Below are 15,714 nucleotides of genomic sequence, written 5' to 3' on the forward strand. Positions count from 1 at the left end.
TAATTACCAAATGTAAGCGTCTTTCCTTCTCTCCGTTGTCTGTCCTTCTCCGCTCCTTCTTCTTTCTCCGTCCCTTCCTACTTTCGTTTTTCCCTTTTTCCTCCTCATTGTTTTCGAAGAGAGGGGCTTCCTCCCTCTTCGGCACCCTTGGATCCGCCTATGATGCTCCTTGTTCTTCATCTTACATTTTTCCTATGCTGGAGTTGATCGCTTGTCTACTGACCCATTTAAAGAGTGGGCTGTGGTGAACTTGGCGGCGCGGTGAGCGGAGCTTGGAGCTTTGGGGCGAGCGCGCGTAACAATTCAAAATGAGTTAATTACATCAATCTCTCATAATATGGATATTGACCTGGCGCGCGTCCAAGAGCCAATTGGCCAGCAATGCCCAACTGCCCAGCGTGCCCGTTGTGCCCTCGCCGACTCAATACGCCGATAAATCAAAACGATCCTGAGTTGCAGAGTTGCTCCGTCGATAAATTCACGCGAAAATATCGCTCTTGCATCCCCCCTCCAACTCCCCCAACCCCCTACTCCACCTTCTCCACCCCCGCCCTCGCGCCCACGGGCTACGACTGACCGAATTCACCGGAGCCGGAAAAGAGGCTCGAGTGTGAGCCTCGCCAACGCTGTTGCCATCCAGAGCGAAGAGCTCAAGAGCAGAGACGATATCCGATGTTCCAGGGTCAAACCGGAGAGGACTGTTCCACGGGCCAAAATCAAACTATTTTCTCCTAAAAATTTGTTTTATCCAAGAGTGCACCCAGTTCACTGGAAAAAAATCCAGCCGTGGAAGCTGTAATTAGGGACTATATAAACATACCGTCCGCGTTCCGGGCTCAGAAGCCGAAAGTTTTGAGCGTAGCACTTGGAGCAGTCGAAGCTACGGCTCCAGCACCCGGAACTTTCGGCCGCTGAGCCTGAAATGGACGGTTTGTCTGTATAGCCCGTAACTTTTTATCTTAGTGTTAGAAATGCGGTCCTTCGAATTTGCGAGAAAATCCGTTGTGTACCAGACGGAGGAATTCAGCTATATCCCAAAGTCGCAAAATTTCCACTCGAAATTTGTATTTTCACTTGGAATATAGATACGCTCCTTTTTCTGGATCATCGCTTTATTGTAAATTCTGGCAAAAATGAGGCTACCGAAGCACGCGTCGGAGATTTGCGATTTAAGTACGATTCAGTAAGGAAACCACCACACTATTAATTTAATTTTGTTATCAATATTTTTTTATTATTGGTTGTTTATCTTTGAGGACGGCTTCTTGAGGATTTTGAAAATTAACTGAAGTCCCGGCTGACCTAACTAAATTAGTCCTAGGTAAGAAATGAGTTCAAGGGCGGTAAGAAAAGGTCCGGATACTTCGGAACTTCGTAGACAGCCTGCACCTCTAGCAATACGGAACAACTTTGCCGATACCCATAGGTTCTAGCACTGCGATTCCCACCATCCCCCCCCCATCCTCTCCCCCCGGTCACCTCTACAGGTATGACTCCACGCTTCGTCCGTACGAACGTTCGCAGGTACCCATGCATGTATTCCTCTATGCGGTTGCAATGAGCTTCAGCTCTGCACAAAGGAAACTAGTTAGTCGAAGCCATGCGCCTCGCGCGTTGCGCGTGGGTTGAAAGTCCCTTCAGCGTCTATCAACGTCCGGGATGGGGGGAGGAAGGTGGGAGGGTAGGGGTAGGGGAATATAGTTACCCGGTGCAATGTTCTCCTGCCACCACGAACAAGAAAGAAGTGTGCAAGGTGTGCGCAGAAAATAAAACTTATAACCCAAGATTTAATTACTGCTTCGCGCTGGGGAACCGCGCTTACTGGTGTCTGGCGACGTCGACATCCCTTCGGTGGCGAAGCGTGAATCATCGGCTATCGATATTTTCCCTTTCGAAGCTATGGTAAAGAATCGATTATTCAAGAATCCCCTGATAATCGATAGATTTGCATAGGGTAAAATGATATATAGATCGATCCATTGCAAAACACGATACGCCACTGAATCCCTTCATATGATAGTGAAGAGGGCGCTGTTGCTAAAAAAGCTCAACGGTGAAGAAATCAGTTTATCGACGAGTAACATTCCCGACGGCTAAATATCGTAACCGGAACTAGTTGGGAGATTAGCTGAGATTTTGAATTTAAAAAGCGCTCAATCTAAAGCTCAACGTTGAGAGTTTTTGGAATGAACCGTACCTACTTTTAGACTGAGGACTTTTGAAAATATCACTTTGATGTCGAACGGCTGGTTACGGATGGACAATTTTAGATTTACCTAGTTGTGCGATACTCTGAAAGTCTGATAATTGGTATATTTTCCGACGGGCTCTTTCGTTGGTTGTGCCTATTTCCTTGACTATGAAAATGCGTACTTTACACAATTTGTAACGAAATAATTTACTATCGCTATTCGATTGATCGATGTCGTGGAGGATCCGTAGGTCTTTGTTTAATATGCCAGGGTTTCATCTATTATTTTTATGAATTTAGTATCCCACCTTCTGCAAATTTCATCTCTCAGACAGAGATTTACAGATAAGTGATCAGTATCTCTGTAGCGTGAATTTTCACAGGCCGGTCAGAGGTTGATCTGGTGATCAGCGCGTCCAGTTCAACTTTATTTCTGTATGTTCTACTTTCCTACTCTTTCGTTAAAGTCTCCAGCCAATACCCAATGGATCACTAGGCAAGGTACGTTTTTAAGGATTCTAATATATGTTCCCTCTTCAAAATTTCACGTGAAATATGATTCGTGCAACGAAAATAACTGATAGTGACTCCAAACTAAGATAGTATAACGATAAGGCGAGAGTAAAGTTGTTTGATAAAAGCGCTTGATATGGGACCGTGAGACAAACTCTACATGTACCAGCGCAACGCAAGCTTAAAGTGGACAAATTAGCTGGTCAATAATGCAAAAGAGATGAAACAAAGCACCGAAAGGACGGAGGATTAGTCACAATGGGCTGTTGAATCAACATCGAGGACGATGAATGACTTGCCAGTTTTCGTTATTGCGTCATCGAGCGCCCGTCCCGAGCAGCTGCGGCACGCGCCAAATATCCACGTCGAACCGCCTCACTGGGATGTATCTGTATCAAAAGGAACTATCTCCGTTTTGACACGGGTTCAGACCCTGTCGTGCGTGCATCCTCATGGATCTCAGAGCCCACGTCCCAATGGAGATAGTTCCTTTTGATCCAAGCACGTCTACTCGGGAGACTTGAGAACCAAACCTGAAGAGGATTCAAATAAGTCTAGCCTTGTCCAGTGTACAGGGTGTCCTTAAATGAATGCTCATATTGTCGCAGCAATGCTGGACCGACGCTTCGTGATAATGGAACCAGGGGGATTGCGATTCTAAGCACTTCTACTACTGTGGAATTTCGCGAAAAATACATTGGTGCCCCTAGGTTTTCTTTGAGACTAACTCAAAAGTTAAAAAAAGCTCTCAAAGCTGAAGCCGTTATGACAAAGGATCGCCAACATTATAGTGAGAGCTCACCTCCCTGCAGCAAAACTCTTCTAGCACAGATAAAGAGCAAATTAGCACGGTTGCTACGCAGTTTTAGTGTACCCGAACAAATACTGAAACCCTGTTGATGTATTTGCTCTATATCTGCATGGAGAGTTTGACGGGATATAGAAGTGGGCACTCACTTCCATTGAGGCCTCAACTTTAAGATCTTTGTTTGAGCTTAGGAGTTTGTTTCAGAGTAAAACAGTTGCACCATCGTATTTCTCGCGAAATTTTACGAATGCAAAGTACTTCAATCCCGCGTAAAAGTAAGAGAGCTCCAATGCGGTTGGTTTAAAACATTGGCGGATCCAGCAATTTGGCAACACCGGACTGCCTCCATTTAAACCTATGGAAATGTATCGATTCTTGTAGGAGCCAGGTGCTCCGACAAAAATCGATTACTTAGCATAGGTTTAAATGGAGGAATTCGGTGTTGCCAAATTGCTGGATCCGCCTCTGGTTTGAAATACGACGCTGGAGAACATCATCTTAGATGGATCCCGTGTCCTAGGGTTCTTTCTTAAACATGAATATTTTAACCAGTTTGGTTTCCATGACGACTGGACAACAGTGCGACTAGACGTCTTGCCACTCGCCATCAGTCGCCTAAAATAAGGTCAATCCTCTGTCATCTTCATTTTTCAGCGGCGCGGCGCGGCGTCTCACGTCCCGCTCGCCTCTCTTGCGGCGATGCCAGACTCTTTGAGACTATATTGTCATTCAGTCTGCAGAAGATAGAAACTGATTTTTCGGTGACGTTTGAACGTAAATGAAATGGAGAAAATGAACCAAAATATAAAGCAGAGTTCAGGCCCGCCACAAGGGGGGGGGGGGGATACTGGGTCCCTGGTACCGGGGCCCGGGCCCCGGAGGAGGCCGAGCTGCCCGTGAAAAACCACTACACATGCAACCCTTGTTTCGTAAGAACAAGTGAAAAATTTACCCTAAAAATTTCGCAAAAGGTGAATAAATTTTCAAAAACACGCTGGGGCACTGTAGGATTCTTCTTAAAATTTTCAAAGAAGTCTACTTCTTGCAAAATTTCTATCTATTTTCAAGATTTTCAGTACAGAAGGATATTTTTAGTGACTGCGTTTCATTTTCTTCCGTCGTCAGATGCTGAGAGTCTCCAGTCTGGGCATCCTCGACTTCAATGGCTTATGGCTTAACTTCCTTGCCATAGACAAATGAAGGGGAGGCCAGGGGGCCTGGTCCCCTTAGAATTAAAAATAGTATCATATGCCCCCCCCCCAAAAAAAAATAAAAATTTTCCAGATGTTTTGAATGCAACAATTCGCAAGTATTTTGTGCTGGAAGTAGAAAAAAAGCGTAATTATTCCGCAGAAATTGATGGAAAAATTCGTCATGGAAGCTTCAAAATGCGTCCGAATAGATTTATAAATTCAAAAATTTCTCGGGGGATGCCCCTCGGACCCCCTCCCCCCCTTCGGGCTTGGGGCCCGGGCCTTAAAACTGGTACCAGGGCCCGAGATGGGATGTGGCGGGCCTGACAGAGTTAGAATTTAACCTCTTCCGGGCATGATTCCTCATCAAAATTTCATGTTGAGGAACCGATCGGAAACTTCCAAAATTCAACCATAAGTTCAAATTGACGTCCGTCGTTTCCGTTAATATCAGTGAACTCAAAACTTTCCGCTCGCGAAAAAACCAAAATCAACGTAGGTCAGCCTAGCTATTGAATACAATTTTATTATATTTGGCAAAAGATCAGCGTTTGGTTCGACAAAATTTTGCTCCTCCTCTGATTTGCGAAACATTAAGAAAAATTCAGCCCGCAGAGAGGATTTAATGATCATTAAACGTCCAGAAATTAGTTCAGTGCTCGGTTGGAATCGCAATCTAGTAGGTACTTTGGTTTTCATGTGAGGGACTGCTTTGATTGATGTGTCCAAGAAACAAAAACCCTGACTTATACTTCATCATTGCATTTTGGAAATTTTCAATGTGCTCACCGTACTTCACGTTAAATATCGTCAACATTCATCATTAGACGAAGAGTATGCGTTGATCTCCGTACTTGACTTTTGCGTCAGCCGAATACATTGCTTAGATTGTTATTGCGAGATCTATACACAAAATATATTGTCCTTGACAGTAACAATGACATTACCTATCTCAATGCTACCATTGATACAAATTCATATGTACATGTACCGCTAGTCTGCGGCGCAGCACAACAGAAGGGACGCGGTGTGAGTGATAACACTGATAACGCCTGGCAAGGGTGCAACTGTTCATGTTCTTAGGATGTCCGTGTTGCATACACGATAACTTGAAGGCGCTTCGCATTGCCTTATCCCTCGCTCTAAGAGTTGCTCTTCAGTCACCTGCTGACATCCGCACTCGGCTTCTGCTTCACCCGTTTACATTGCTTAGATTGTTGAAAATATATTGTCTCTAGTCTCGAATGAAGATATTAATGGCAACAAAGTTCAGACGTTCTACTCCAGAAGAAGTACCTGTTGCAAACGCCGATGATTCGCAAATTCCAGCTCCTAACAAGAATTTCATCCGAACTCATTGTTCCGTATCGAGCTTGCGGCGCAGGCGCCGGCGGCACCGCCCAAGCGTGAGAGCATTGCCGTGTGGGAGCAAAACGCGAATCTCAAGTTTAACCAACCAAGGAATCACCCAGTTACGGAAGTACTTCACACGAGAATGAGACCACAGACCGAGGCGTGCGATCACAAGGCATGACGCTGTGATCTCATTACTTCTGCAAATTCAAGAGGTTAGACCCGCGTATTTATGCTAAAAAGAACTATGTGCAAATTAATATGGTCGAAAGAAAATGTGTAACACGCAAACCCTTGGCACACAGTTGTTTTTAGCATAAACATGCTCTAAAAATATTACTTATGCTCCAGCGTTGTGAGTAGAGTATGGAACCGACTATGAGTAGATACACCAAGATTTTTAAAATTGAGTTTCCTTCAAAATCGAAAATTTGACAGATCTGATTTAAATAAACTTACTGATACGGTTAACACGACGATATGCTCGTCTTATCTGCGACAATCGAGAGTTGTGAGGAATCAGTCAATGCGGTAAAATTGACATTGTTTCAGACGAAACCGCGGTGCGCGGTGGAAAGTGATTTACGTTGTCAATCATAAAATGTGATGATGAAGTTGCAGAAACAAATTCTAAAAATAGCAATGACTGCAGCTTTCCATAATTTCTTCAAATTCAAATTCTCTGACTCCAAAATTTCCGAGATCCTCGATTTTTCCTGACCGTCAAGCAAAATCTCTGCTGACGTATTATTTCTTTTGTTTACACCGCGACTTCTGCTATACTATGGTTGAAATCTCTACAACAATAGACTCAAATTAAAGAAAAAACACTCGAAAGTCGTTCGGTCTCTCACTCCTCCCATCTCTCATACCGCCCCCACCTCTCAAATGACACCAGCTTAAATTGCCGAGCCAATAACGCTACTCATGGAATTCCTTGATTTTCCTTCGTTTTCAAAAAATGTCAAAAATTTGCATTTTTCTCTCCAATTTCGACAAAAATGAAAAATTCCGGACCCTCTTGTGAAATTTCCGCACATTTTCAGTACTTCTGGACCGCGCTTTCAAAATCAGTAATCTTTCCGGACTTTCCGAAAATTCCGAACTTGTAGACACCCTGCACCGAGCACATCGTCTAACTAAAAAGAGGTTTTGATATGTTATCAAGAAAGCTTTAGGACATATTTTAACCCTGGTTTGGTTTCAGTTAGATGACGTGCAGGACGTGGAATTACGGGTTCGGCAAGGAACAAACGGAATGAGAGGAGGAACGGAGAAAGGCATTTGAGAATGGGCCGATCAAAGATTACGAAAAACGTTCAATTTCTGTAATCTTTATTCCCGTTTGTGACATCCATGAGCCGAATTGTCTTGACTCTCAGTATAAAGGGACTCTACTTTAGGGGGCCAAAAAAGGCCCTTATCGATACCCTTCCTTCGGCAACATTGAGATGTAATTACGTTCTTTCGTGAGGGGAACGCGGATTTGCCCGAGTCGGAGGCTCATACGGCGTTCTCGCTTAGGACGGCAGCGGCAGCATTGTGCTGGCGGATCCGCGATTCCGCGCGGCGAGCCACTAATTACGCGTACGCGTTAATCCGTCTATTATTCTAAATCCACAAACGCGGCGTTTTACATGCAACTAGCCTCTCGTTGCGGTACATCGAACTCGTGAGAAATTCGGACCCGACCAGCCGCACTCCGCGCCCGACCTTCCAGAAGCCGGGGCTTTTCTTATTCATCCTCCCCCCTCCTGAGTTCCTCCATGACGTGACTCGCTCTGTCCGCCCATCCCCCATCGCGTGCGTAACGCAATGCACTGTGGGAACGCCGCCGCCGCCGCAACCGCCGCCGCCGTCCAGCTCCCGCCCAACTGCCCACGGCGCCATGTCATGTCGTCCGGGCGAACATTTTTGCGCGCCCATACTTCCAATCTCTATAATTTCGACCACCCTACTCCATACTCTCACTCCATATTTTCCGCGAGGCCGGGCTAACACAAAGGGGCTTTGGAGCTGAAGCTGTATTGCTATTCCGCCTTCAATTTGTGGCTAGAAAACATCCTACGCGGTGGCGTGGCGTGTTTTTGCGATTTATCGATTGATCTGCTATTTAAACATATGAGGAAGAATCGATAGACAGGGTGTTCGTAACGAACAACTTAATAATCGATTCTTTACCATAGTTTCAAATGGGGAAATATCGATAATAGATTGTTCACGCCACGCCACTGATCCTATACGCAGTGGAAGAGGATAAGTATAACAGATTGCTTTGGATCATGCGTTGTCTGGTGCGTTCTAGGAAAAGCTTGATCAAACAGGAAATTGGTGGGTTAAGGGGAAAAAACCACGGTTCTTTTTGCACTCAAAAATGAAAATTGCGCAAAAATCAACCATAATATCCCCGTTGTATAAAAAAAGAAAAAGAAAAAAAAGAGAAAAAAATCTGGTCTCTATTATGTTCAACATTTAAAATTTAAAGATAGAAGAACAAGAAACAAGCCAAAGCTCAAAATGTTGAATATTCATGGGGGCATAAAGGACGAAGCATAAAAAGACCCATGAAAACCGATGCGACGCACGACCTGCTCCCTCGTTTTCCTTAAGGTCTCGATACACGATCAAATTCCCGAACCAATTACCATCAAAGTGTCGGGAGTCATTAGTCTCAAAATCATTACTTTGCTTAATTTTAAAATGAACGCTTAGCAGAAATGTTTCGTGCGGCAGAAATGATGAATAGTGGCACTCTACTAGGATCAAAATTTGACGACCCGTCCAATTTTTATCAAAGAGGACTTTTGTATGGTGACCATCAGTCATCAACTGGTCTACTTTGATCATAATTGGTTCGGAATTTGATCGTGTATTCAGACCTTAAAAGGGTTGAAGCGCTCACTGCTCGTTTGCGTATAAGACGAGAGGTATCCGAGCCTTTCTAGCTTTGGGTTTCTACTCCGGAGTCCGGCAACAAGGTCCCGAGACGAGCGTCCGTAAGCATGGAGCCAATTAAGTCGGAGCGATTTTCTTTTGTCGAAGGAGCAGTGGCTGGCAGACGAGCAGGAAGGCCGCATCAAATTCAAACAGTAAGTGGTGAATGTCGGTAAAGACGGTGCTTGGTAGCTCGGTATCTTCGGTCGGGATCGCATCGCGGTTGAAAATTAGCAGTCTTGAACGTAATTGGTGACTGTCCTAGCCGCCCTCTCCGCCGGTCGCCGGTCGCCGGTGGAGGCGGATAGGCCGACCGCCGCGCCGCGCCGACCGCAGAGCGGCTATGGTCGCCATTAGTCATTACGTCACAGTTGATCTCGAGCAATCGATAAATATCGATTTATTCTCATTGAGAGCATTAGAATAGATCATGCACCTCTGATGCCTTACCAAAGAGAGCAGTAAGGGTCGTATTCATAATAGTCGTTCCCTCTGTAGCTTCTATCCTTGGGTGATTCCGAGTTGGGTCCGGAATGAAATGGGGTCTCCCAAGGGAGTGTGTCCGAGTTGGGTCCTACGCGCGCGACCTGAGCCGGCAATGGCAATTACATTTTCCATTTATAGAACATATGTTTTAATATTTCACAGCGCAAACTACAATACTTGATACTTACAAATTGTAATAGAATGAGGCCATATCACTTACGTTTCTAGGGCCGCATTCTATTATGCTTTCTAGCTCCTTCAGCCCGAAAGCCATCGCTTTCGGAGCGCAAGCTCGCGCGTGCATTTCGGCGACCTCAGAGTATCTACCTTGGAGCATTGGTCATCGCAATGACATCTTCGGACGTCATCGTTCTTCCGGATGATACCGAGATATATACTCTGAGGGTCCCGCGGCGCGGCGTTGTACCTTCGAGGCAGCGAGTCTAGTGTATCTAGTTATAGCGCTCTGTACTTTCCGATTGTACCGATCACCATAGATTATAGCAGCTCTACCATTTTGAGTTACGTGTTACGGATCATTTTATCCCCCCCACAACAAAATCATTCCGGAGAAATCGATTTTTAATTTTTGCAAAAATAAGAACTTTTCCCCTGGCACCTCCCTCCAATAATCTAAGGGGGCTGGAATTTGCTACGGCATCGGGTACACTTCGTCAATACCCTGCCGCCATCTCTTCACGGAATGACGAAGCGTTGACAAAGATATGTTTTAGCGCCAGTCGCCCGATAACCTCTGGGAAGAAGGCTTTTGTGCTGTTTCGGTGTCGCAGAACGCCAGAGTGCGTTTTAGGAGCGACTTTTATGTACATAAATCGAAGACACTTAGCTATAATTAGAATCTTCAAATATTGGGCCAAAATTAGGGGATAGGGAGGGGGGAGGGACCGGCATTCATGGAAAAACTTCTTCAATCCGGAAGAACTATTCCTATAAATACAAGAAGATAGTGGGAAGAGGAGAAATAAACACGAAAGTCCAAGACATTAAATAAATACAGATAGAGAACAATAAATTTTAGTTGGCTAGGTCGTGTGCGTTACCTGAAAGCTTCCGAAGCAAGATCCGCCGGGGAGGGTGACGTAGCAGACATAGGGCGGACTGGCCGACGGCACTGATTCGTAGATGACTAGAGCACCGTTCCTCAAATCCGCTCCTCGAGCCTGCTTCATCTGCCAAAACTCCTGCAACGCTTCCACCACGTTCACTGCAATCAGAAACGAAAGCAAATCGTTTGATTGGTCGCTTTTGGACAGCTTGACGTGACCCCCACCTACTGCCCTCCGCCTACCTCCCACCGCTCATCAACCCGTCATGCCGCCTCAGCAGCCGCCTTGCTTTCCCCGGGCCCTAACGCTAATGACCTCAGCCAATCTTACTCTCCATAAGGCCGAGGTTCCATATTTTACTGTTGGCCTTGGATATCATTAAGTTCTATGATTATCCAGAGATACATTATTTGTCATAGTTATATCTATAAGAGATCTACTAAACAGTGGTGTGGCGTGAATTGCGATGTATCGATTGTTCTGCCATTAAAACCTATGGTAAAGAATCGATTATTAGGGTGTTCGCTGCGAACACCCTGTTTATCGATCCTATTCCATAGGTTTAAATGGCATAACAATCGATATATCGCAAAGCACGCCACGCCACTGCTACTAAACCGGCTCCCTGATTTTTCGATCATAGGAAGGTTATAATCTTCAGATGCGTCCCGTGTCTTTAAGTTTTCGAGCTAGGACTTGTGCTTTTGCTGCTCATGATGGCTATAGTATACCTTTATACGGAGAGCATGAACAACTCGATTAGTGTAGCTCTTAGGGCCCAAAAGGGCAAGAACGTGGAAAACGAAAATCGCTAGAAAAACACCGCTGCCAACCTATGCATTTGAAAGATTAATCAATATGACCGACAGCGCATTGTAAACAAGCGTCATTAAGGATTCAGACTTTTAAATTGAGAAAATGTATACGAAATCAAATTTTTATACGTGCATTTATAATTTATGTAACGTCGGGTAGTCAGAATTGTGAAAATTAGCACCACTGGATAATTCGAGCTGCGATAAATCGATAAAAGGTTGGCTGCCCTTTTGGGCCCCAAGACTCCCAAGAGCTACACGACTTGATCAAACGTAACTTCTAAATTTTCAAGTTGTGCATACTCTTGACCCTCCTTAATGAATCACGAAACGTTCAGTAGACACATCTCCTCTACAGACTATTTTCCCCTAAAAACAGGAAAAAGTTCAGATAATACGAGTTCAATAAAATGTAGAGCGTTTTGCTTTACATTTCAATGACATACTGTGATAAATGAAGTTCCGTTTTATATAAAATATCATTCTTACATAGTGTTTGCATTTCTGAGAACACTGAACAGAATAAGGACCATCCTTAAATTACGTAACGCACTTTTCCGGCTTTTTTGACCCGGCCCTTCTGCCCCTTTTTGTGAAGCTTTTGTGACGAGATCTCTATCCGCTAACACGGAAAAACAAAATTATGTAACGGTGTCTTCGACCCCCTCCCTCCCCTGGTGCGTTACGTAATACCAGTGCCCTTAATAATAATATTCCAATGGATCACATTATGCTTAAAAGGGAGAGGGAAGAATATTAAGAAGAAATAGAGAAAAGAGGAAGAAGAAAATGAGCATGAGAATGAAGAGGAAGATGAAGAATAAATAGAAGAAGACACAGATGAAGAAGGAGGGCAACGTGGAGGAAGGAAGAAAAAGAGGAAAACGGAGGATAAAAAGAAAAGCAAGGAGAGAACGAAGGAGGGGAAGAAGAGTTGAATCAAGAAGAAGGAGAATTTGCCTGTTCAGAAAGATTAATACCCCTTAAGTTGTTTCTAAAATGAGCCTAAAATATTAGTTCGTGATCGCAGAATGTAGTCCCCTGGATGAATGTTCCCTAGCGTACCGCTCGGAGACTTTAACGAAGGACTAGAAAAGTAGCGACAAAGAGAAGGCGACAGATCCGACAACCTCGAACCGCGGTCGACTTCTCGCCTCCGGATGAATATCGAGCGAATATGTGTAAAGTTGAATCCATTCATTCCTCTTTTTCCGCCTTTCTTTCAAGCGAAAGATTCGACGACCTCAGAAGTGAGGATGAGCCTGCTGGAAGTGAGGCTGCTGGGCGTCCGTCAGTCGTAAAGTCTTCACTTGGAATTAATGAGGAGCCGCGCTCTCGCTTCGATCACGCTGATATCAGTCTTTCATTTTATTCGTCAGTGTCTTAATCTCGCCGTCAATAAAACACCCAAGTCCTCGGCTGGAACGAATCTATCAGGAATGGCGGAAACAGCCTCGGAGACGCCACCTAATTTTTGCTACGGACCGACACCGATGACCGAATGCCTACTCCCCAACCCAAATGACACTGCGTAAAACAAGTCTCTTTTGAGTGTGTTTCATTTTGATCGTTGAGAAACAAATATTTGAGTAATAATTGAAAAAAGTACAGTAATTTTAGGTAACATTTGGGCATTCTAAATACTGAGAACTCCCTGTGAAATGGTGAAAAATTGTTTTCTTTTAATTTTGATTTCAAATACATATATAAAAAACTACGACGTATAAAAAAATGTCTTTAAAACACTAATTTTTAAGAAAATTTTTAGAATAATAAAAAAATGTAATGATTACATTTATTATTATTTCAATACTGATTTTATAAAACTTTTTATAAATGTCTGTAAAATTAGTAAAATGAGACTTTAAAATCATAAATGACTTTTCACGCTCCAAAATAATTATGAAATGCTTTTAAATCCTTTCAAAAGCGTAAATGTCACCGTAATCATTTTTTTACGTGATTGGAAGTAGCTTTTGACAAGTTTTAGTTCATGCCCTGTTATTGAGAAACGTCTCTGAAACATTTTAATGTCTTCAGAAATATTTTAAACATCTTCTCAGCGTAATGGGTTTGTTCCACGCAAGAGAAACGTCCGACTGAATAAACAGTTTTTGAGGGTATAAATTCGCTCAAAAATTTGTCGGGAACATAAAAAATGTCTTAAATTCGCTCCTTAAGCGCGTAATCTGCCTAGTTTGTAACATGCTTTTTCGAGTTGCCCGCGTTTGCGGGCAGTTTTTCCCAATCACCACCGACCAGGTTTGCACAGGCAGAGAACCAAGAAAGAACTACCCAAAGTAAACAAACGATTAAGTATCTTTTTCTATAGTACAATTTCATATGTTTTCAAGTGTTTGTTTCCTTTTTCTTTCTTCATTTTGCAAAAAACAAAAGCTTTGAATCAATAAAAATATCCCAAGAGGAGGGTTTAAAACAGTTTGCAAGATTGTTCGTATTCATTTAGGTTAGGTCTCTCTTCGGGCAAACCTGCAACACTGCAACACTAACTATGCAACACTGAGCAATTGTGTCCATGGGAGTACCCACCAAGCAATTTCTCGGAAAAATATTAAAAAGAACGAAAAATGTCCCAAACCGACACGACCTAATAATCAAATGTATCGTATCACTATTACCCATGTTTACCAAAAATGGATTTAATTATTTTCATAAGCATTCAAAATTAATTTCTTAACTTTAGACGTAAATCTGGCGACACCGCGGCTGCTGTAAACGACAGATCATGTCAGCATGAAACCGAGAGATGAATACATTCCATTAAATACACGGAGTTTCTGCCAATAAATTATATTAAATCTGTGCTCAAAAGAAAACGAGGAGCATAGTTGTGCCCTCGCTCCCGGCAAATCGTCAAACAACTGACGGACACCACTTTGAAATTTATATGAAAACCGCGTAGGTTTTCCTTCATACCTTATTCTAGGCAGTTCTAGTAGACGTGCCTAGAGCGGGCAGCACCGGCCGGGAGGAAAGGAAGGGGTAGAGCGGTAGGGGGTGGAGTCCAATAATCCATGGCTGCCACACGACCTACGATATACGATGTAACGTTTCACTACGATAGTATACTCATGGGCACCGACGCCGGGTACAAAGCTTATACCTACACAGCATGTTCAAATGTGTTATCATCGGAAGCGTTAGTTTAGAATCCTATTCGGTTTTCAAAGTCGATCCCTTGACAAATAATGCCCTTAGAGAGATCCCGTATGGTTTAAATTGTGATGAATGGAGGCTTAAGGACATCCTCAACGCATCATCATAGAAAGGACACTTTTAAAAAAAACTTGGGTGAAATTTAACTGTTAAACTTTGGAAACAGGTCCTCGCAAAGGATGGTAAAGATTTCCAACCGCAAAAAATAAATGGTACAAAAGAAAAGGTTTTGTGATTTTGATAAAGTTTAAAAAACCTTCCTTAAAATTTGCAAAACATGAAATTTATTCTCTACCCTAAGTATTTTTCGCGGTGACAAATCATTGTGATATTTTGCAAGACTCGATTAATCTGTTGAATTTTACTTAAATTTCGTTAAAATTGTCCTCTGTATGGTGCTGCGTTAAAAGCGTCCTTAAACCTTCCTCATCACACTGTGGACCATATAGGGTTCGAGGAAGGATACTACTTAGGGTACGGCTGTGAATACAGCCCTTAGTGAACTTTGAGAAGTGGCTCCATTTATGGGGCAATAGTTCTCGGTAGAAAATTTAGCCCCTCTGTAGGGACGGTTGTAGGGCATTCACGCTGCTCCTCTCACGAAATTTTAGCACATGCTGCACCTCCATACCTTCTCTAAGATTGCAACCTTAGGAAAAGGCAGAGTATGGTCCGCCGCTCCATAAATGTGAGGATTCAACCTTCATTAGGTATTTGGAAAATTTTTCTTCACTTTTAAAGGTTCTTTTCATGTGATGTTATTATTGTGGTGGAAAAAAGGACAAAAAAGGAATGTCTGTGTCGTCCAGTTAGTATCTACTCAGCAGTCGATCAGCGTTCCTCTGCCGTTATTATGTGGTAATTGGTCCATATTACTCTTACGTAACTATACTTTTCCTCGCGCTTCAATTTTTTTTTTTTTTTTTTTTTTTTTTTTATATAAACTTCCAAAGACTTTAAGCAGGGCATCTTGAAGAAGTACAGTAAGAAATCGAAGAACGAAAAAATGTTCTGAAATGTGGTTTGTAATTAGACAGCAAGATTTTATCTTCCCACTTGAACCATCATTCAAAGTGCAGTACTACATCACAGTTCCTTTGTATGAACGAAAAGAGTTTTGAAATTTTAAAAATTCACACCAGAATCCGTTTCGCTTTACCTCACAAAAAATTCCGGA

General features: G+C 43.2%; 1 protein-coding gene across 3 annotated transcripts in view; it reads right to left on the reverse strand.

The window, feature by feature from the left end:
* lft (Limb expression 1 family member lowfat) overlaps positions 1–15,714 on the reverse strand; it is a 137,299-nt gene that overhangs the window by 20,743 nt on the left and 100,842 nt on the right. For all 3 annotated transcript variants that reach the window (XM_072297319.1, XM_072297323.1, XM_072297324.1), the window contains exon 2: positions 10,540–10,703. In XM_072297319.1, the coding sequence (XP_072153420.1) occupies positions 10,540–10,703 (164 nt within the window). The remainder of the gene's footprint in view (positions 1–10,539; positions 10,704–15,714) is intronic.

Source organism: Bemisia tabaci, chromosome 1 (assembly GCF_918797505.1).
Source record: "Bemisia tabaci chromosome 1, PGI_BMITA_v3".
Lineage (NCBI taxonomy): Eukaryota > Metazoa > Arthropoda > Insecta > Hemiptera > Aleyrodidae > Bemisia > Bemisia tabaci.